We start from the raw sequence: 24,142 nt of genomic DNA, 5'->3' as shown, positions 1-24,142 counted from the left end.
CCAAGGGACTAGGGAAATTAAAGATCTAAGTGATGGAGCAGGAGGATCTCATTGCGTGCTAAAGCAGTAGAGAGACCAAAACCAGCAGTTTCTGTGACATTTAAAAACTCAAATTCTTTTGAAGAATTCACATGGGGGAAAAAGCTATTAAAAATATGAAAAATGAAAAAGCTCAGCAAATTTACCTCAAGTGCTAATATCTAAATTACAGGGTGGAGAAGTAGGTGAATATACACTGATAATGTTGATGGGGGCAAAGAGGTTCTTTAAGGAACAATTTTGTCTGTAATTTCTCATGTACATGCAGGACTTATGACAGTGGCAGACTGAGCAGGACCAGAGCCCCAGCTTAGCTGTGATTGCTGGTCTGGAAGCCTCGAGACAAAAGGACCTGCTTTACAAGGAGATGAGTTAATTTAATTTCCACCCCATGCAAATTTTATTGTCCCACCAGGAACTAAGTTAGTGAGGCAAGAAGGGGTAGCCTCCCTCCTTAGAGCTGTGGGGGGAGCCACTCCATCCTCATGCCTTGATGCCATGACTCCAGACACCACCATCAGTGTTAGCATTTCATCTGTCATAGTTATACAGAACAGAAAAAAAGAGATGCTTGTATGTTTGTGAGGTCTTAGGGAAATACAGCCAGTACAAAGCAGACCAAGTTCAGTTCTTCATATATTAATAGTAAGCTATCAAACTATATTTATCTCCTCTCATAACCTCATAAACAAGGCCCCATTTAATAATTCTGAGTTTGAAACCATTATATCTTATATTACCTGTATCCTTTCCAGCTGTCTTCTCCCACTTACCTGGAAGAACTTGCTGACCAGAGTCCTTTGATTTTTTCCCCCTCCAAACCAGTAACAATAGACCATTTCATGCATGAGATTTGAAATGCAAAGGCCATAGAACAGAGCACATTTTCACTGAGTTTCAATCCAATGTCCCTTAACAGGACATTGTGAACTACTGCCTAGAGATGGAAATTAAAACTCATAAAAGTAGCTTCCTCACTTCTTATCAGTGGGTCGTAGACTTTCTAGATGTTTAAACAAGTGTAATCTCTTTTCAGATTAAAATCTATCCCTTTTATAGAGGAACAAAGCACATAAATAATTTCATCTGTTAATCATGAAATTTTACTATATGAATAGGTAAAACTTGTGTACCCTACTGTGCCAGACCAAAATTCCATCTAGTCCTGAAACCCTGCCAAGGGCTAGATTTTTCTCAAGTATAGCATTATCCAAGAAATTCAATGCAGTTTCAGCTCTGGAATCTCATTTTGAATTTACTTACAGGTTATTCCCCAAAATTAAACAAAAAACCAGTTAGAAGAAATATAAATCACAAAGCTGCTTATTTACAAATACAAAACAAGAATGAAAATAATAATTAATTGTAGAAATGAAGGCCTTCTCCATTTCAGGAAGAGATGTCTTATTCATATTTGAACAAAAAGAACAAATAAATAATTGAAATTTTTATTTTGGCCTACTAATTTGTAAAGACCCCTAGTTTAAGGAGTTTTTTTAAGAACTGTGCCCACAGAGGAATATTTTAAAGAACATGCCAGTGAGGAATGGCCTCCTTGTGCTGTTCTGCAGTGACTGGAGCTAAGCTGCTGTGCTCTGTGCTGGAAGAGATGAGCTTAGGAGTAGCACTTACACAACCAGGGTCATTCAAGTGAGGAGGAAACACAGACTGGTCAGGTACTGGGCCAGTGTCTGCCATTTTCCAGCTGACAAAAATTTACCTGATTCTTAGGCTATTTGCAGGAATGAGAACTGCAGAGAGGTACGGAAACTTGAGGAGTCAGGCCCAGGACAAACATACTAAAAAAATATTTTTCTTGTGCATCAGTTCTTTGGAAGCCTACATTTCAGATGGTTCTTCAAATTCAAACTACCCCATCTGGCAAGAGGTTTTAGGTCAATCACAAATGAGAGCAGCTCATCAGTAAATGCAAAGTGCAAAAGGAGAAAGAAATGGATGTCACTGGATTTGGAGTGAGCCAAAACAGGAAAGCAGTTGTTCAGCCACTGCCTCCTGCTTCAGATCATTGCAGGAAACAGTTTGGGCCTAATAAGAAAGGAACAAAAGGCTGAAAATCTCAGCCAGAGGCAGAAGGATTTCCCTGCACATGTAACCACTTAGCACTGCAGCTGTGCTGACTACTTGTTCCCCAAATTCAGTAAATATTAGCCCTTTCCCCTTCCTCACATCTGAAAGAGAAATACACCTGCACAGATGGTTGACAGCAGCATCCTGTGCTGCTGTGGAAGCTGAAGCAGAATTTGAACCCCAGAGCAGTGCTGAAGCAATTCCCTTGTGCTGGCAGAGCAAGGGCTGCCTCACCATGGAAAGGGATTTACTGCTTCTTCTCCCATGTCGCTCCAGATGTGCTCCTGTCAGGGGCTGTTTACCCCCCAGCTCTGTGTGTAGTGCCCTGCAATGTCACTTGGAAGCTTTCCCTGCTGATCTGGCTGAGCTGAGAGTGTGCTGCAGGTGTTTCACACGTGAGCAGATGGAGAACACTGAGTCCAAGGAGGGCTGCTTCTCGCCCCACATCTCATTTTCCTCACAGTGGGACTCTACCTCTCCTTCCCCATCAGATGCATGGAGTTCTCTTTTCTACTGCTACCAGTATAGGTCCTGGGGAGTAGCACCTGCACTGGCAATAAAGAAACATGAAAAAGGAACAGTTGAGGTTGCATAGCAGAAAGATAATTAATCTTCTAAAAGGAAAAGACCTGATCTTTCTCTACCATACATTTGAACTCCAATGCCTGTAGACATTTCATAGGGATTTCTTTTAAGCCAGATGTGTAAGGAGGCTGTCGCTGACTTTTTTCCTGGATCATTTGAGGTGTTAGGGTCATGCTGTGTAAATGGGTCAGTCAGCACAACTGTATTTGACAGCGTTTGTACATAGCTTTACAATTTTGCCCCCTAAATTTGCTAGAAGTAAAGCTGAAAACTCCATGTCAAGCAGTTAATATGCTCAAATAGGGACTGAATGCTGAGGCAAATTGATTTTGTACTTTTAGATGTACTTGGTCACTCCACCTGCTGTGCTGCCTTCTTGTACTCTGACTCCCTTGTCAGGGTATGTGGGCAGGATTCCATTTTGGCATCTGCATTATTAGTAAAATTCTTAAATAGTTGTCCAAAGTGCATTAATACAGCCAAAAAAATCCTAATCATCTTTAGAATTTAGCCATATGCTTCTAAATGCTGATGACAAGAATATATTGAAAATATTAAAGATCTCCTTTTCATTGTTCAGATAAATATTTACTACTTCTGATTCGTCCCCCTTCCCCAATTTTCTTTAATCTCATTAGCACAGGAAACATCTTCATATATTACAGCTCTGAAAACTGCCATGTTAGATGCAGGTTCCCAAATCAAAATCTGTCTTATAGAAATGCTATTAACATTGTATCTGAAATAGTTAGGCTCAGCTCTTAAATTATGACCCACAATGGATGATCCTTACATCAGTCTGTAAATTAAGTAAATCTGGAAATCTCCCAGAAGCAGTAATTATGAAACTCTACCACAGAGAGCTAAAGTAAAAGTATACTCTGGAACAGAGTTTGAAAGGAATATTTTGTGAAGTGGAAAATAAGAAGTCCCTGCAGATCTAATAAGAAGATGTGATAATTCTGTGTCTGGGCCTGTGTATTAAAAGCTTATTTTCCTTATCAGAAAACTTAATATGATTCAGAATAAGCATTTAAGAAGATCTCTTAAGGAAGGTGTATCTTCTAAGCTGTCACTTTTCCAACTTTGTGAAAAATTAGAACTTCTAAGGCATGGAAAAAGGCCATTTGTTGTTGTTGTTGTTCACATGGAGGTTTCTCTGAGGCAGGGTGGGGAGTTGAAGGAAGGGGCCGTCATCCAGTGATCCAGTGATCACTGTAGGGCTTTGGAGAAAAAATATCTAAAGATCAGCAATATCCAGGGAGCAAGTTATGTGGAACACAGAAAAAAATTGTCATGACATCTTACTGTGTCTCTAGGGGGAAATTCAAACACTATGTAGAAAACAATCACAGAAATCAGAATCAGATCAACTAATAACTACCTTTTGGCCTGATTTTATGTCAGGACTTCCTATTTTATGTGATAACATAATTCATTCCTGAGATGCTAGAATTTGTTTATAGTCCGTCTAGAAATTCCAGATTAAATAGTTGTTACAAATAATAATAAAAATTTATTTCACAGATTTTATACCACAACAAGCATTTATGCAGCTTTCCAGTGTAGTATTGAGCAAATTGTAACTGACAGAGAACTCCTGGTTTTAATATTTTAATTAAGTGGGTTATGCAGTTCAGTACTAAAGGGAACTCATACATGTTTACAGAAAGTAACCAGACTTGTACACCTGTGAACTTAAGTGCAAATAACCTAATGAAAAGCAAAGATAAGCATATGTTCAATATTTTCTGAGATTATGTATAGCACCAAAAGTCCTGAATTGTCTAACAAAATTGTCAAACAAAATGTTAATCTCAGAAATGCTTTTAATGTTTTAAATTGTGTTCCAAGGCCACACTGCTGTTGAGGCTCTTTTGACTATTTGAAAAAGAAAAGATGTCTGTCTTACTATAACAGCTTGCCTGCTGCATAAAATCCCATAATTTAAATCCTATAATTTAAGGGTTAGAAAGTATCAAGAAGGTGTGAATTTAATGTACATAGAAAGTGGCAGATGCAGGGAAGACAGTGTGCCAGGAAGGAGACTTTCCATCTTTCAAAGAAGTAGGTAATAATACTGTCAGGTGATATGGGGAACCTGATGGATGACCAGTCTAACCCAACAGTGCGAATCATGAGTTCCCTTTTAAATTATGTTGTAGGGGCAGTATTAATCCTAATTTGTTCAACTTGTATTTCACAGTACAAAGAATAAAATAGTTATTCTTCCTTTTATGAAGACCCACTCTGATATATTGCATTTGAGCAAATGCTCAGGACCAACTTACAGATCCCTATGAGCTTAAATTTAATTGATAATGACAATAGGCATTAAATTGTGTAATTCCACTGTGTTATAATACTGCAGATGGCTTAACAATTTATTGATATGGCAGAATATGTTAATTTACTGCGGAAAATGAAGCATCTCTCCATAGTTACAGTATTTTTACTGTATTCTCCTTGAAACCAGTTTGATATTTCTGAATTGGGCACTTAAAATGAACAATATAATAAATGTAAGTATTAAATACCTAACTGGTGAGTTAGAGCCATTTTCTCTTTAATGTTTTATGGTATATTTGTGTTACATTGTCAGGGTATGCCTGTGATGTCAGCTTGCTGTGCCAGCTCTGCCTCTGTTGGATCAGAGCCACAGTAGGATGGCACTTGGAGAGCTAACTCCTTTTATGTGGCCGTAGGAGAGCTAATTCCTGTTCTGTGGTTTCTGTCTGGCTCAGATAAAGCTCAAATCTGCCTGAGATATACCAGAGTGACATACCTTACACCATCTTCTTCATGCTGTCGACCTAGCTTGTGGGACAGTCATTACTCCTTATTAAAAGAACTTGTTAAACAATTGAAACCACATCCTTGCAACAGGAGGAATGATGAGGAAAACAACAATGTGGAAATCCAACACCTTCAAAGCAGTGCTATGCAGTCACATGTTAAATACCTGACCAATGTTCCTTATAATTAGTAAATATGGCCTCAACAAACCTATAACTGTGTTCATGGAAAAGCTGCTTTCCTACCTATATGCAATCTGCCTCTTACTTTCTTACCTTAACTCAAAAGTAGTTTTTTTTGTCCTCTGTGACAGAGCTACCGCAGTTTGCCCATTCATCTTTGCAGCACAATGCACTCCTGCTTGTGGTAGCCTTCAAGTTCTGGGTGTGACTGACAGCAAAAACTTCAGCATTAGTTTCTCATTAGCCTAGAACAATCTTGCTCAAAATTGGCCTTTAAATTTGCTGGCTTATTTTGTGAAACAATCTGGCTGGCTGGCAGTGCAGGTGTTTAAGTGTAAGGGCTTCCTGTGGTTTAAGATTTGACAGACTCCAGTTGGTGCCCCTAGTTATTTGAGAGTGATGTGGCAACACTGAGTGGTTGCTGATGAACAGGTTTGCAGTGATCATGCCTCTGTTTTCTGTTTTTGTTTTTTGTTTTTATCTTTTCCTCAGGGGAAATCGCTCACATCAAAGAGGTTAACCAGTCTAGTGCAGTCCTACTAAAAGGATCACCTTGTAGCATGGAAGCAGACTCAAATCATTATACATACTTTGTAGCTCACTGATTGCCTGACTCAGAGGACAGTAGAACAAGATGTTGCATGAGCAAGGACCTGACTTGTTTTCTTTTGTGTATACTAAGGCATTACAGACTCCGAGGGACTCTCTAGCCTTTCGATGCCTCCATTTCGAAAACTGTCTGCTCACTTCCTCCTTCATATCAAGCTGGATCTGTGTCTTTTTATTTTCTGCAAGCTCAAGTACAGTGAAAAAAAAGCTTCTGCTAGGCACAGTTTATTAAAAAAATACGTCAATCAAAAACTGGAAGAAATGTAAAAATGCATATATTAATAAATATACATATGGCATCACATTTATTGCACAATAAATTAGAACAGAAGGTTTCATTTCACTGATGTATTCACATTGAGAAAGAAAGCCTGTGTCTTTGTCTGTTGTCTGTATATTCTCTGTTAATGTTTCTTGCATTTATTTTTATACCATATTTAAAAAAAGAACACCTTTTACTCCAGATGTATTAAAGTTGATCCTTTCTCTGTAAATTTGTGTATGTTTATATTGTTGTTTTATCTTTCATTAAAAGATGCAGAATCTCTTTCCCTTGGGAAGTTTGAGATTTTAATATTGAATCTGAAGATTAGTCAAGAGCAAAATGATCCCCGAAAGTTACACACCTTGTGCTTTCTAAAAAGTGACATGAAATGGCATTTTCTTTCTCTCAGTGACACCTAATCAAACACACTTTATTGATAATCATTTACTTTTTCTTTTCTTTTTATCAAGCTAGCAGCAGAGAGACCTTTCCCGCTTGCTCACCATGGCATAAGCAAACTTTTCTTTAAGCCAGGCCCTGCTGCTGTGTAACAGCGCAGCCTGCGCGGCGATTGGAATGGACTGCACTTCCTTAGGAATGGACATGAGCAAAGCTGCCTGAGAATACAAGGCTGCACTTGCTAAATAGGAAGGACAGTGCTTCTTTCTCCTCGCTGTCACTTGCGACACAAGGCAGCATTTTAAGCTGAAAAGGTGGTGCTTTAGGAGTGGTCTGTGCTTTACTGTGCAGTAAAGCTCTGGTAGCAACGCAGGAGCAAGCTGTCATTTTAATTCCAGGACTCTGTTTGGGGATGCTGTTGTGTGTCCACTGCTGAGCTTACTCACACATAGACCTGTTGACAGATTTATGAGCGTGTGTTGATGTTGCCCGTGAGACAGTAGATATAGAGCTCCTGAAACTATATCTGAACTGGAACCAGAAATCTGCTTGGCCTAAGAAACAACACTGTCGGCTGATAGAGGTGATAGAAGGATAGTGAGACAGAATCTCAGAGTAGAAAAAAAAGGATGGGAACTAAGTCAAATGACAAAATGCTGATACCTCCAGGGCATGGTAGGGTGCACATGACAAACAAGCCTTTTTAGCAATGCACAGAATAGACTCAGGACAGCCAACTTTACTACCATCTGTCATGCTGACTTTGGTTTGATATTGAAAATCTTGTTTCAAAGAGACTATGAATCCTAAACATGCATACACAAAGTAGGATGGTCATAGGTACAAGGAGACAATCAACTTGAATGCCTTAATACCAGAGACATCTCATTGAGCATTGGAAAACCACCTGCATTGGTGCCATTAGGGACAGGACTGTTGTACACAGCAGCTCTGGGCAGAAGGGAGCTGGGCTGCCTTCTGCAGGGAGCACTCACTTCTCCACCAGCTCTGTCAGTAGCCTGGTGCAGCCACAACCAGGAATGCAGCGTCTTAAAAGAGGCAGTCTGAGTGAGCCCAGTACAAAATGTATTACAAATCCATGAATGGCTGTTCCCTATAATCTGCTCAGTTGAGGTTTTTTGAGGTTTGGGGCTTCTGTTTGTTCATTGTTTTCATATGCCACTATGTTTCTGGTTTCTAGCTAGGATGACAATTACTGCTTTAAAGTATGTCTGTTTTTGTTAGCACGATTCTACTAAGCTTTTATAGAAATACCCCATCAGAGCTGGGTCCTATCAAGATCTTAGCAAGAGCTCCATGCAGGTCAACTCAAAATATTCACAACATAGGGAGATCAGATGAATTTTAGTAAGTAGCTGCAGTGAATCACAGATCTTAAACTGAGATTTAATTTTACCACTGAAATATGAACTCTGAGACATGAGCTTGGGGCCAGGCAATTCACAGAAATCTGAGCTCTGCTTCACTTCTCACTGCCAAATAGAGATATTTATTTCCAAACTCCTGCTGCCACCAATTGCATCAACTGGTATATTGCCTCCTTTGCCTTAGTAGTTAACTAATTAGATACCACTGTCTGGTTCAAAGAATCAATGGTTTCAAATACCTAATGTTTCAAATTCAAGCATTAGGCATTTCATGCAACTTCACCCTAAGAAATATTTTCTTTTTTTTTTCCAAATCACTTTGCAACACCAACTGGTCTATAAAAAGTCATGGAGCATTGGTATTCCTGAACCCATTCTGTACTTATTCTAATTCGTTCCTGTCATGGTTTAAATCCATCTGGCAACTAAGTACCATGCAGCTGCTTGTTCACTCTCCTCTACCTCCAGTGGGACTGGGAGACAAAGAGGAAAAAGTAAAACTCATGGGTTAATATAAGGAAAAATTAATAATTGAAATAATTTCTATTAATAATAACTGTAATCTTAATGAAAATGAGAGCAAGAGAAGAAGGAATAAATCCTCCACCCAAGACAGACAAATTATGCACAATGCAATTGCTCACCACCTGCTGACCGATGCTCAGCCCCCGAACAGTGATCAGCTCCTCTTGACCAACTCCCCCAGTTTCTGTACTGAGCATGGTGTTCCATGGTATGGAATATCCCTTTGGCCAGGTCAGTCAGGCATCCTCTGGATGTTCCCTCTCAGATTCTTGTGCACCTGCTCCCTAGCAGAACACGGGAAACTGGAAAGTCCTTCCCTTAGAGTAGGACCTGCTCCACAAAACCGAAAGCATCGGTGACTTACCAACAGTATTCTCATGCTAAATGCAAACCACAGCACTGCACCAGCTACTAGGAAGAAAGTGAAATCTATCCTAGCCAAATCCAGGACATTTCCTTTCAAGAAATATGAAGTCTGTATTGAATGGCTGTCTCTCCCTGTATTTGCACAGGATTTAACATGATGTCTCTAAAGTAAAACCAGGCATTACTAATAAGGATGTCAAAGTAGTCAGGGAGCTGTGTTAAGGTTTCATTTGAGCTTGCTCCAAGTGATACAACTCCACTGTTACATATGAGTGAACTTGGCCCAAACAAAATCAATCCTACTACTAGAGGATTTTTAAAAGGTTTGTCTACAATCTTCTGGTACTTCACCTCATCACTGTCATCAGGCAGTGAGTGATACAATACTGGGACTGGAAACTCCAAGCAGGCACAAACTTCCTTTTGCTTCCCCACAGAGAAAAGCTAAATTTTTGTTTCCAAATTTATACAAAGATCCACTTCAAGAATTAAGATTGTCTCAGATAAAGGCATGTTTGTACAAAAACCAAACAGTTGCAGTATGACTTTGGTTACACAACAATTTACTAATTAAAAATGTCAATGAGGTCACAAATCTGCTGAGGAAAAATGGACCAAGAGAGAAAATCACTCTGAAGGAACCATATTTCTTGTCTTCTAGGTAAAAGCCATCAGTCAGTGCCTCCTGGCTCTGCCCAAGAAGCTTAAAACCCGCATGTGAGATATTAATTGTAATAGTCCTTAAAACAACTGGTTGGAGCCTGAAACTTTCATCTGAGAGTTGGGGTTCTTCAGCCTCTTTCCCCAAACATGCTTGTACATAAAACAGCTCTAAAGCCTACATGATGAAGTCTTTGATGGTGCTGCTACACACTTAGATGGTTTTGTGCTTCCAGATCAGCCTGTGAAGGAAAATGCCTGGTGGGAGAGGCAGAAGATGCCCTGGCACCTACCTGACAACAGTAAAGTATTCACCCATTCTTCTGTAAGAAGCAAGTAAAAACAGTCCTTCAACCCTAGAAAAGCAAAGGGAGAGAAAAAGGGGCTTACAATAGTGATGAGTTAAATTGCAAAATGCTGAGCTGAAACAGTAGTGGAGGCCTGCCAAAAACTAATGAGTTGAAGGTGAACACAGGACTGAAAAATGGAAATTAATTGTGGTGACCAGAACAGAACCAACAAGGGAGGAGAACTGGAGAGCTGAATAATTAGGAGCAAGAGAGGCAGAATGCAGCTGGGGAATTGCCAGCCTGTTGGCCACAGCCATGCTGAGCTGGAATTAAAACCTGAAAAATCAGGCAAGATCAACTGTGACTGGCACCTTAAAACCCAACAAAAACATTTTTTTCATCTAGAAAGCAATACTGAATAATAATAAAATATCTGAGGTTGCCTTTTTCAAATTTCACAAGACATAAATGCCAGATAGTCTCCTAAGAAATAAAAAATAGGAGGGCAACAACCAGTTCCAGAAATCAAGACCTGTAGGAATTAATTTAGGGTGTTTTTTTAAGAAAAAAAAATTAAAGCCAAAGCAGGTAATATAAGTCAGGAAAGGCTGTTTATGATATGTAACTGGAACTAGGAGTTGGAAAAGCCAGAGATTTATTTGAAACTCTTCCAATTATTTATTTTTATGCATGGTGAATAACAGCATGCATAAAATTAAATAATTTGAATTTAGGTTTTAAAACTGACATGTTTTTTGTCTTTTCTAGCTAAAGACATTGTGCACAGAGCTAACACTGCCCTTATTATAGTAGGTGCATAACACTGGACTTATAATAACAGGACACTAAAACATAGGAATTTTGCTAAAAGAATTTTAATAGCCACAGAGATTTAAAGAAATTAAGGTTTTAATCCCAACATGTTTTCAAGGGAAATTATCAGCAAATTATTTAAATATATTCTGTGTCCACAATTCATTTAAGCAAGTTGCTAAGTGATTGTGACTCACACCAGTCTGCCTTTTGATCTGACTGCGCTGAACAGATTTTATTCCCCTGTGAATTGAAGATGTGCTGAAGTCCCAATATTAAAGAGGTGAAGGGGAAGAGAGGATGGGTTCTCTGAGGGTGGATTCCCCTCCTCATGCTGTTGCCGAGTGTGGAGTCCTCAAGTGGTATTGAAAGTACAATTGAAAGTGTTTTGTTTATATATACATCAACTTGAGTGCTTCAAAGTCTCTCCAGGCAGTCATTACATCTGAAACAATGAAGTTTTGTTTCCCTAATATCTAAAAAAAATCTTCCTTGCTTTGATTTATCCCTTTATTTTTGACCAGGCTGCTGCACTCGCTACAATAATATGTTCCTAACATAAATGGATATTGCAACATCACAGCCTCCTTTGGTTTTCTCACTGGTTTTCTCTGAAGTGTTGAGTGATTTTATTATTCTCCTCTGGGCCAGGGGTTCTTACAAATTTCTTGGAGATGATTCTTGCAGGACTCCCACCAGAGTTTTACCGGAGGAGGTCAGAGGATTGTTGTTGTACTTCTGCCCATACACACAACTACAGGACTTGCCCATTTTGCAGTAGATTGCCTCTTCTAAACTTTGCCAGTTTATGTGGCACAGTGATGCCCAGATCCTGTGCAGTCTAGCATAGATGGGTGCTCCCCTTTGTGTGTAGCTGACTCTTCTTGGGTCAGTGAGGTGTCTTGAGTTGTCTCTTGAACAGCATTGTCTTTTTCAGACCATCTTTCTCTTTTCCCAAGATCTTTTTTTATCATTATTATTTTTTATTCCACCTGTGCCGCACTAGCAGTCCTTTTTTCTGGTGGTATCTTTATGTGAGAGTGAGGAATCTGCTGGCCTGGTTCTTTAACACAAACACTTGAATTAGAATGAGTACCATCATCACTATTTGCTGTGAGGGATCTGTATGTGTAAATTGCAAAGAAAAAATTGTCCAGATAATAAACTCTGAGAACCTGCTCAAATGCTAGATGATAGTCCTTATTTACAAGTGTGGACATGGACAGTAAATATCAAACAATATTAAGACACGATGGTAAATGTTACCTTGTTAGTGGCATTTGCACAATTTTTATTGTACTTTGCTCCCAAAATATATCTGCTGCATTTACCTTCATTGGCTTTCTTTTTGATTTGACTAGATTTTGAAATATCTTGTTAGATTCATCACAGATGTCATCTTTCAAAGGGGGTACTATTTCCCACCCTTCCTCTTAACCTGGCAGCTGCTCCTTCAGTGTGAGTACCACATAAATGAGGCATTTCATTATGCACATTATCTGTTCTATCCATCTTTTTATTTTTTTACCCCTTTTATTTTTAAAAGATGAGTGGCAATGACATATTTAGTGTGACTTACTTTTCTACCTTTTTAGCTGAGAGGAATGTATAACCCAAAATCTATGAACTTTTTTGAGTTCATCTCTTTTGATGCACTGTTCTTTAGACAACTTTTCTTTTAGATTCTCTTTCTTCTCTCCCCCTCCCCATCGGTAACATCTTTTTTTTAGGATTCTTCATCTTTTATGGTTTTTTTTTCCCTTTGTTCCTCTGATTCTTGCTCTATTGATCTCTCCCGCGTGGTCTTATGGTGCCTACTAATGCTCTCTATACTTACCTTCTCTGTTTTATCCTTCTTGGAACTAAAGCAAATTAGGAAAAAAAACCCCAAAACTAAAGAGAAAGCATTAAAAGAAGGGCAGATCAGCGATAGAGCAGGGGCTGATGTGGATGCACAATATGCCTTTGACTCTGTCCTGATCTCAGGGGCCCATCCTTACCCCAGCAGTCTGCCTCTTCCCTTCCCACCCTGTTCCCAGGAGCTCTCCACTCCTCCTACAGCCACTGCTCCCCCAGGGTGAAGAGGAAGGGCCATGGGGCAATGTCCTGGGGAGAAGGGTGCCTGTGCACCTTCCTTCCTCACTGCTGGGGAGGTGTCTCTGGGAGCCTCAGGAGATACCAGGGAGGTCAGTTGTTCCTTTGCTTAGGTGAATGAAGATGGACATAAAGTGTGACTCCTCTGGTGCCTGGGACTGCTGGAAGGAAGGGGGTGGGTACTTGGGCCTTTCACTCCCAGCATCACCATTTGGAATAAGTAAGGAGCTTGAGCTTCTTCCATGGTAAGAGTGAGGTGAGGATATCCACAGAGTGATGCCAAATGTCTCTATCTGTTATCAAAGAAAGTGTCTGTGGGAGGCAACAATGAAAGTTAAAGCCCAAGACTAGGAAATATTTCTAAGTCCTGGTCGATACTGATCTGGGTGGCAGCTCTAGAGACACCAGTGAACAGGTCTGTGGAAACTCATGTTGTGCCTAAATCACAGATAAAATGTTTTGGGGGAGGAGGCACAAATGGGGAATTTCATCAATGGATAGAGTAAACTGCTGATACAGTTCAGACGTTTAGATAGATATGCTCAACTAATGAGGGAATTGGTTTCCACAAAGTTGTTTTTAGGGAACTGTTAGGTTTTTAATTCTTAAGTCATTTTGGGTGACTCCATTTCTCCTTCCTCCATCCCTTATGAAGTAGTTCAGCAACCTTTCTTGACTAGCAAGGTTTTGCCTTCTCTCTCTTACCTTGATTTCCTTCTCAGCTGTTTTCCTAATCCTTTTCTGACAGTGTGGGAGACCCAAGCTATAAGGGAGTAGCTGAAGCCACTCTCCCACCCGTCCATTTGTGTGCAGAGGAGAATTTTCACTTCCATCCTAGTTTTTTCCCTGTAATGAGAAAATTGAAATATTAGACTTTCATTTTGTTCCAAAGGGCTTTTCCCCAGTGCAATTCCTATTGTTCAGACCCATATAATCTACCTTTTCTGTATACTTGTGGTATTGGGAAAAAAAAAAGACATATCCCACATCCCACCCCTCGACCAACTAAAAAACAAGCATGGAAGATATGATTTTTAGATCTCTCTTCTGCTGCTGGTCAGAGCTATGTGCTACAACAGAAAAATACTTTCTCAAACCTCATTGCTGTATTAAAACCATACTCTGGGATCCCATCTGCAAGGAGTGCTGTTTTTTCCTGCCCCAAAGCATACTTCCACTGAAATCAGAGATGTAAAACCTTTTAGACTGGCTTTAAAATACAGTTACCCTTTATTCCTAAAATTGTGCTTGCTAGCTGGATGTCAGTGGTGGAATCCCTTTGGTACAGTAGAGTGGGCTAGTAGGGAGGATTTGGGTTTTTTTTTTGAATGATGGTTTGGATTTCTCCTGCTTCTTCTCTCACCCCAGACCACAGGATGTGCTGGGAATGCACCTTTGTGTCTCTAGAAAAGCTTTTGAAGACAACCTCTTTCCACAGAAAGCATGGACTAGGTGGAATGGCTTTGATTATTTTGTGTCATTTAATAAGAAAGGAAAAAGCAAGGGTTTACAGGCCAGAAGACTTCAAGGAATACGAGAGAGAGGAGGAAGTGATAAAAATAACAAATCCAGCTGCTTTTATTGTACATCTAAATAAAGATTTTTGAATATGTTACCCTCATAGCATAGGGAAGGAAAAAGAAAATAAAAGGAAGAAAGAGGAGACACGAAAAAGCCTTTCCATGCTCAATGTGGTGAAGACGACTGATGTTGCCTGGAGAAGCTTCATCCTTTTCAGATCCTGAGAGCTTCTGCACCAGGATGGAGGTCATTACTCCTCATTACTGAGGCCTTGCCATCTTGTGCATGCAGCAGCAGCTCTACCAGAGAAAATCTGTCTGCAGCAGTCTGCATCAGTCCTTCATGTAACACAGAAATGGCTTTTTTAGCACATCCATCCCCTGCATAGTCCTACTTTCTGTTTTATATGTACTGACATGGTAGGACCTGCATGGCCAGTGTATCAGCACTGATCTGCTGCACTGCTGCTGCAGTTTCCTGCAAAGGAAAAATGTGTAATCTGAACGGTACTACTATGAATTGTGTAATACTTGCTACAAAAAATACTCATTAGAGAAATTTACTGGATGGGACTATTTTGTTATTCATTATAACACATTGTTTGAGAAAACTAAATAGAGCATAAAATCAGAAACAAAAGAAGAAAGTCAAAGCAACTTTCTTTAACACAGTAGAGCAAACTAGTTAGGTATTATCAAAAGCCTAGCGATTTTTTTTTTCCTTCCTTTTTGCTCCCGTAGTCCTGAAGTGATCATATACCTCTTTTTTTCTATTTGACGTTTTTGGTTTGAGTCTTGCTGATGCGTGTGCTGACAGCTGATCGATATCCATCGGACACAAATAAACCCGATATTCCGCTCCTCCTCCAAACCCTCCGCTGCGGCGATGTTGGAAGCGGCTGTGCAGCAGTTTCGAGCTTCCCTCCCAGCATCAGCCCCCGAGAGCTCTGCCGGGTGTGCGCGGCTCGGGCGGCGCTGCCGTCCCCGCCGGGGCAGCAGTGACACCTGCGGGAGCGCGCAGGAACCGCGCCCGCGCCGCTCCCGCCGCCCCCAGCCGGGATGCTGCTGCTTCGGGAATAGCGGGACCCCTCTGTGGCCGCGCTCACACCAGCGCTCCCTGCCCCCTCCCCTGGCCGGGAGTCACACCTTCTGTCACATCCAACAGAGAGACCGTGGAAGATTTTTTTCTTACATCAGAGAAGACCATCTGCTTTTAAGAGGATCCCTGGGTACCAGTGTTGCTGCGCTACATGAGCTCCTTCTAGGATGTTGGGGTTTTATCAAGACATATTTGGTTTGTCAGAAATTTACTTCAGTAGCCAGTGGCACTTGGTTTAAGAAGAAAAAATCAGAGTGCTGTGCAACCAAATATGAAGTACCCCCAAAGGAAGAAGTAATGGTGACAGCTACGGAGCAAAGCCAATACATCAAAGTCTAATTCGACTCCGGAGACATGCAGAGGCTGAGGACTGATGGAATAACCAGTTCTACTTCTACTAGTATCATGTCCCCAACAAAGACTGCCCCCCTTCCAACTGGCTGCCCACAGGGAAGGGGAGTTTGGAAGCAATGCGTGGGAGCGCACAGTTGTTCCTGTTTTCATCCAGAGCAATGAGATTTTGGACCAATGATCTGTAAGCAAACAAGCTGTTCAGAAGGAAACCCATTGCCTTCTGATTTTAGGGAGAACCTCTTGACAAAGGCCAAAATATAACTGATTAACAGCTGCCAGACTGCAGCAGTATGGTCTGTATTGCTCTCCATGCTTAATTTATTCTTCATTTGTTCATTTCTGTATCTTGTTAAGAATGAGAAACCAAATCTAAAAGCTGTGCTTGATTTTCCTGGGCTTCCACCTGCACAGTTTCATTGATTTTGGTCTTTCCTCCTCTTCTCCAGAGCCCCTACTGCCTCTGATGGGATTGCTGAGAAGCTCTGATTCTGTATTTCAACCTTTTTTAACTTCATTTTTTTAAATATATCCCTTTCCAGCTTTACCAAAGAACCCGCCCTCTGCCTCTAAGGACAACAGGCAAACCAGAAATAGGCACCCTAACAACCTCAGGCACTGAACCATTTTGGGAAGGTTTTTCTGTGTATGAGGAGGATCTGCTCTCCAGTTTTGGAAGCTGGAGGATGAAAAAAATACTTTCTCTTCATTAGTAATAGATAAATAACCTTCATAACATAATGTTTAACGAAAAATACTTTAGGTATTTGTATGTAATATTGTTTTATTTCTGCAGTCGGTACTATGGGAAAAAATTGTCCTGGCTTTAGGGGATGGAAAGGAAGTTTGTCTTTGCTTGGATATATAGCACTACCCTTTGGGATGGTGTCATTTGATAATTCCTGCCGCATGTTCTTATAAGTAGGATGTTTTTGTTTCCTTACTGTGTCTCCCCTCAAGTCCTGCTGGGTAATATTTCAGATGGTCACGGTCAGAAAAGGCATGTGACAACTTCCAGATGTGCAAATAATCAAAGTGAGCTGCAGATCTAAGGGAGCACACCAACAAACAAATGGAGGATAACTTGAAGGGCTGCAGTCTAGGTGGGGGGTCACGCTCAGAGGAGGTGTAGCAGGCTGAAGGATAGTCTTTTATTATGTGGAGAATTCACTGATGTCTAGATCATTTGCTAAAAATGAGGTAGTCTGATGATGTGGCTGGGAAAGGCAGTAAAAACCTAAAACATGGGGTCTGGTTGTGGTTTTCCCACAGCTTGGAGCAGAGCTGGCTTCCCTGGGGAGCGAGGAAGGCTCTCGTAATGCGCCATAGCTCTGAGCTGAGCTGGTCTCTGAGCTCCAGCTTGCGTGATGCATCAGAGACTAAGAAATGCCCTGCTGTCATCCACACCACCACTGCATCTGGGGCTGCACCCTTGCTCAGCTGGTGGTGCCTGAAACAGTGCTGTGTTCAACTGGTAGAGGGGAGAGTCTATCTCAGCTCAGAGAAACCTGTGTGCTTCTGTTTAGCTCCAACCTGGCTTGTATAGGCACCTTGTACAGGCAGCTTTTAGATTTGGCTTGGGCACTAATAGCTAGTTCTAAGCTGAGTTTGAGGAGCCCTTAATCAAAGCCCTTCATCACCACAGGTGACTTTTGTTAGTCCATCCTCCCAGCTTTATAGACACAGACAAGACAATTAAAAATGTGTGGTGAGACACAGCATTCCTCTTTGGGAATGTAGAACCATTCATCATCAAGATTTAAAGAACTCATATTAGTCACTGGCAACCTGGTATTTGTAGAGGTGAACGCGCATGACTGTGGTGCAGTGTGTGTGGAGCGGCAAGGAACATCAGGATGGAGGATGCGTGTTGCTTCTGTGACACAGACTGAACAGTCCTGTCTCTGGTCACAGGAGGGACAATGTTCACTCCCCACAGGATCTTACAGCAAGTTTGCTGGTGCCTTTTTGTACGCTGACATTTGATGTCACAGTGCCTGCCCTGCTGGCACATCCTTTGAAACAGATGTTATCTGCATCTGCCCGCTCTGTGTGCAACTGGCACAGCTCTGCTGGAAGATTGCTTTCCAAACCCTTCCAGTGATGGAAAGGGGTGGGCAGTATTACTACCACTATTTCTACTACTACTAATTTGTTCGGAAACACTGCTGGCTCAAAACCTGGCTCAGCTACTGATGAAGAAGGGAAGATCTGCTCATGTTGAGAGAGCTTCAAAGGTTTTGAACTACAGGCTGATGCTTTTGAAGCATAACTCTTTGGGACAGTGCTACCAACTGTTCTTTCCCCTTAGTTACAAGGCCTTATTTAAGGACATTTCGTGCAATCCTATATGGGTCTTTTTCTTCCTGGGACGTAATGGTGTAGTGCGCTAGAGAATTCAGTTCCACTCTAGGAAAAGGAACAGCTTTGTGACAGTTTGTCCATCATCAATGGCTGCTTTTGTCAGATGGTTTCTCCATACGGCATTCCTGAAGCACCTGGAGAATTAGTCTGACGAAATTAGTCTTTGGTTTTGTGCAAAGAATGCTTTTTTATGTACATGGAAGGGGAAAGACCAATACACTTCTCTCCTGGAGAACCAGACTGGTGCCTGTGTGCTTGGAGGGGCCTTAGCCTGAGGAGGGCATTGATAGCAGCCAGTGGGGGCTTGGAAGAGGCGCACCACAACATGGGTAAACACACAAAAGGGAGGAGGATCCTTCAGTGCATGAGAACACTGGTACCTCAATGTGATGCAGGAAAGTGGTGGCCATGAAGAATTAGCTCTGCGTCATATGACAGATATTTATTGTGATGGCTCATCTCTGTCCTGGTCCGTGTTCGTAAGACTGAGCTAACAAGGTCATCTTATGTAGTAAACTCTGAAAATATTGGAGGCCTGTATTCTTCTACTAGCTGGGGCATTTACAGCACATGTTTCCATCACTTATAAAGTGTTTGTCAAGACTGCAAGCTCCTTGCCTATGTCCACAGGGAAAGATATAATTATGTATGTATGGTATATTAAAAATGGAAACCATTCATTGCATTGAAAGCCAACTCAAAAAGGACAGATGGGGAGATGTGATAAGGGAAATAAAGCTACTACAAAGCAGAAAATTGTGGAAGAAACAAACTAAGTGGCCTCTATCTACCAACTACCCATCTGTTGGTCATCACCAATCTCTCTACTTGCTACATATTTGGATGTTACTATTTAAAAAAGCAGACAAGGGAGCAGCATGTGGAGGTCTGGCTGGGACAAGAGGAAAGCGGCTAAAGGACCTTTTTACTGGCTGGTAAAGTCATGCCTGGTCTCCCTTCAAGATTTCATAGTTTAGAAAGAATTTCAGTTTGTTCTTCAAAAGATGCGTCAGTCTGTTCTGGATTAAGAAGACAATATGCCTTCCACATTTACTCCCCCCGCAAAGACTGATTTTTGGAGGATTTACTAGTCATTTTGTTTCAGACACATTTCTTACACAAGTTGCCTTTCTTCATGGTTAACTTTAAATTCTGTCCTTCCTGAATCCTCTAAGGCTCACTATGTGGTGTTTGTCCTTTCATGGTCATTGCTGATACATACTCGCTGCACTCACTGTGCTCTACTAAAATTGATTTGTCAGGGTAAAAATTGCAAATCAAAACATTCTCTAAGAGGGAGGACCCCAAATATAATTACGTAAAGAAAAATTCCCCAATCATTTCCAAGCAATTTAAAATTGAATATAAATTTTTCCTTTACTACCAGATGTGAACTTCCCAAAGCTTCAGACATGAATAATCTCTCCGAATTTTCCTGCTATTTCAATATCCTATCCATACAGAAACCAGCCTGTGCCTCTAACACCTATTCAGGAAAATTTGGAAACCAGGTCAATGATTGGTATCTTTATCCATTAAAATCAATGTTCATACATATTTTAATTTACTTTCTCAGTTTTCATTCCCTTCCATTGCTTGTTTGCAGCTGAACCTCCATTTTCCTCCCCTGACCCTGCCTTTTTTTAATGGGAATCTAGGAAGTTCCCTCTATTTTCCTTTTTCTGCTTTTTTTTTCCTTACAGTTTCTAGTCTCGTTCCCTTATTTTAATAGCCATAATTCTCTGTTGACTACAGATCTTGGCTATATCCTGATAAAGTCAACAGAAAGGTTTTCCCTGGAATTTCAGATGTGTTTCCATATTGGTTTTTCTTTCCACTCCTCTCCTTTTTCTTCTTGATGCCTGGCTGGCCGATTTAAACAAACATTTTCAGAACAACTTGTCCTCAGCTGACTAAACTGGTAAATAACAGATAAATATAGTTTCAATTGGGAACAGCTTTCTGGCAAAGGATGGAGAACAGCACTAAAGAAGAATTTTTCTCACCTTGAGTCATGGGACCTGGTTGGTTAAATTAAAACCATTTACTTAACCTGCGTGTAGAACACACAAACAGCAGAAATGTCCTTTACTTGTACTGATATTTTGTGCTGCCTACAGTATCCTTGTTGTTGCGAAACACAAATAGACCATTTTTCTTTCTTTCTTTGAATCCAAAGCAGCAAAAAACCAAATTTATATATTTAAGCAAAGGCCTAGGCTTATTTGTTCAGTCATTCTCTTTTTTTACCCACCACCTAGACAGCTCTGTCATAAGCTCCAAGCTTCAACATACAATGATAGAATTATAAATTCTTTGATGTCCTAAGGCTGGCTACCTCCCATCATAACTCAATCTTCCTGCTACGCATTACTGTCTTCTTACCAAAGTGCACTTCACCGAGCACACAAACGGGATGTTGCTATGTTTGTTAAGATGATAATTTGCATATTTGCTATGAAGCATACAGAGGACTCCTATATATATTTTTATATGTGTTTATTCATATAGAGGGGCTAGAAATCTAGATATTACAGTGCTTTTGATATACAGAGAGAAAATAAAAAAACACTTCACAATAGTAAGTCATTGTATTTTGAAATTTATTGTAATAAATTATAGCAATAGTTCACACAACCCAGCTATTATCTCAGATTGTCTCTCTGCAGAATCACAAAAACAATCTGAGTCATCCTGACTTGATTCATGTTCAGTTCCTTTTTGGGAAGACTTCCCTCACCATCAGGCCGCCTGGTAGCATTTTTTTTTCTGTGAAAGCTCAAATTCTGTACAACAGTCCCACAGCCTATGGTGGGTTCTGCAGAATGAATCATGGAAAATATGCATCCCTGCTTGTTTGCAGCTGGTTATTTTTGCTGAGGACCATGTGGAAGGAGAACTATGCAACCATTTCCTCTGTGATACGTGTCGTTTTAGCACTCTGATAGGAATGGATTAATAGAGACTTACCAAACATATCAAAAGATGCTCAGCATTTCAAAGAAAGAAAAGAAGAGGAGCTGACATGCAGAACCAAGGTTGAGTATCAACCATTTTCAGAAAGAAAGTTAATTTATCTTTATGAATAAAGCAAGGCAAAAGAGAGTTGTTTCCCTTTTCCTCCCAGGGTCCTTTTCATGGCCTGTCACTAAATTCTTAAGAAAATTCTATTTATATTTGCTGTGGTTTTCATTTCACCTACATATGTTATATGAATTGGTACATGCAGAATATATTATTTTAATTAGTTCATGGAGCTGATTAATTAATAACTTGCTGCTCTTACCTGAAAAGCATGACAGGAGCACAGAAAATTACTTGCACTTGCTACCCTTCCTTACATTATTTGAGAGAGACCTCTCTGAGCTGAAAATGCAGCACAGTAACTTTATATAATACCTTAGACATGACATGAATAATAATGTGTGACTTCAGGAAAATGAAGGTATGCAGAGTACCAATGACACTGGCAGTTGAACAGTTCAGCAGTGACCAGCCTTGCTTCTGACAGTGTCCTGAAAAATTATGGTACAAATTTTACTGTTAGTAATAGAAGCATAAAATCATCACTGAAAACATGACAATGATTATGAAGATTTCCAGATTCCTCCATCTAAAATGAAGACTGAAGGAACTTTAGAAGCACAAAGTTGAAGTGTTTGGTTATGTGAAGTTGTATGACTGAGCAACTGTTATTTATCTGCTGTAGAAAAGTGAAGCCAGGTGCAGAGAAACACGTTGTAGGGGCTGTATGAGCTGTGGGGAGAACGCCTCACCAGGGCTCAATGGGCTTAAACTGGATACGCTGGTTCATGTCCAGGGCATTAGCTGGATGTCAACTCCAGGCACAAAACTGGTTGGGAACTAATGTAACCCCTGGGAATATGCATTTTTGGCATGAAGTCCTGATTTCCTCTGTATGTGTGTTGAGCTCTGAAGTAGAGTGTTTGCTTCAGGCACTCTTAAAGATTGTTCTGAGACCAACGAAAAGGCTTGAAAGCATCTTTGGATAGAAGTGGTAGGCGTGCAATCATTAAAGCATGCCAAGAAAAAGTTTAAGGATTTTGGTTGTAGATGGTAAGTATTTACTTCAGGACTAATGCTCTTCCAATCTAGCAAGAAAAGATATAAAAAGATCTTGTGGCTAGAGCTGGACAAATACACAGGATGAAAAGGCTACACATTTCCCCAGGGAAATACTTAGCTACTGGTGTGGATTGCAAGAGGTTATTGTGGCTTTTCTACCATTAGCAATTTTAAAATCGAGAATAGATGTTGTTGGGTTTTTTAATCTAAAAGATTTACTCAAATTTAAACTGGATCAAATTCAAGGATGTCCTGTGTCCTAAATGATGTGGTTAGGTGACCACACAGTGACTCCTGGCTTTATAATCTGAAAATCCTATTGCTCTGACAAATAGGGCTGGAGGAGCTTTCCCTGCAATTGATGACTTGGATTCATGGATGCTCACTGTGTTTACTGGGGTCAGCACTCACCTTTCTTCCTTCTGAACCAGCTCAGCACTGACTGTCCAGGCTGCAGAGCTGCATTAAGCAGACCTGTCCTGCCTAGCCCAGGGATGCTCCTTTTTCACTTATTTCTCTCCTCCCAGGCTGGAAGCCCACATTCCTTTTTCCGAGGAGCCAGGAGCCACCTTGAACCGGGGAACTTCTGTAGCGCTTTGAGAGTAACCATTCACAAAGACCTTACAGCTCTGAACTACAGCACGCACAAAGAACACTTTTTTTCTAACAACTACAAAATGCTGCAATAAGCTTTGCTCCAATGAAACCTCTATTAGTGGTAGTGGAGCTTGGTATGCTAGTGACTAAGGATTTGACTATCAGATAATTGCAATTATATGTTCTTTCCAGAACAACTTGCATTATTTAAGAAGAAAAACAAACTCCAAGCAAGCTGGTCAGAGGTTTTGAAATATTCAGATGCAGAGCTCCAAGCTTTAGCCACTGAGGTACAGTGCAAAGTACTGCTAAGCAGGCAATAGGCTCAGGATTTATTTCAGTGACTGAACTTACCAATACAGAAAGTTCACAGAAAAGCCTGCTCTTGTGAACTTTCAACCAGCATTTGCAAACTAAGAACCCATAGATTACTTATATAATAAATGGATGCATATCTGTCCAAATGTTTAATAAAGATACTATGTGAGAAGCATGTAACAAGTCATTTTCCTCTGCAGTAACAATATATTTTTTGTATTGTATACAGGATAGTCACAATAGCAGTTTAAATCTTTTGAAGCTTCTATGTTCAGAAGATGGTATTTTGACAACAATTATAGCCAAAATGCAGGTATTAGAATAAGAATTTTCAGGTCAGATGAGACTAAAATTTGGTAATGACTGAATTCTCTTTAATTGTTATTGCTATATATGCACCATTTAAACAAGACCTTGATACTTAAAAGTAAACTGAACTGTGCAATATGATCCAGTAAAACCTGTTTTTATAAATGCTCTTTGTACCCTGGAAGACATGGGGATGGTGACACTATTGATTTTCAAAGGCCAGATCACCTGTTTCTGGTTACTTTGGTTAATGGAGTGTGCTTGGCCTGGAAGGGAGAGCACTGTTTGGCCACAGTTGCCATGCACCCTTGCAGCTGCCTGCTCCCCACGCCTGCTCTCTCTGGCTCCCCTGTGAAGCGCTGATCAAGTGCACACGAGTTACATCTACACCAGCACAGT

General features: G+C 40.5%; 1 protein-coding gene across 8 annotated transcripts in view; it reads left to right on the top strand.

The window, feature by feature from the left end:
* The window catches only part of RGS7 (regulator of G protein signaling 7), a 258,271-nt gene extending 234,665 nt beyond the window's left edge, over positions 1–23,606 (top strand). For 2 of the 8 annotated variants that reach the window (XM_066546804.1, XM_066546803.1), the window contains exon 17: positions 6,373–6,846. In XM_066546804.1, the coding sequence (XP_066402901.1) occupies positions 6,373–6,531 (159 nt within the window). In that variant the 3' untranslated portion in view covers positions 6,532–6,846. The other 6 variants (XM_066546806.1, XM_066546810.1, XM_066546805.1 and 3 more) reach the window with 4 other exon arrangements.
* Positions 23,607–24,142: the final 536 nt, after the last annotated feature.

Source organism: Molothrus aeneus, chromosome 3 (genome assembly GCF_037042795.1).
Source record: "Molothrus aeneus isolate 106 chromosome 3, BPBGC_Maene_1.0, whole genome shotgun sequence".
Classification (NCBI taxonomy): Eukaryota; Metazoa; Chordata; class Aves; order Passeriformes; family Icteridae; genus Molothrus; species Molothrus aeneus.
This window is presented reverse-complemented; position numbering and strand designations above follow the sequence as displayed.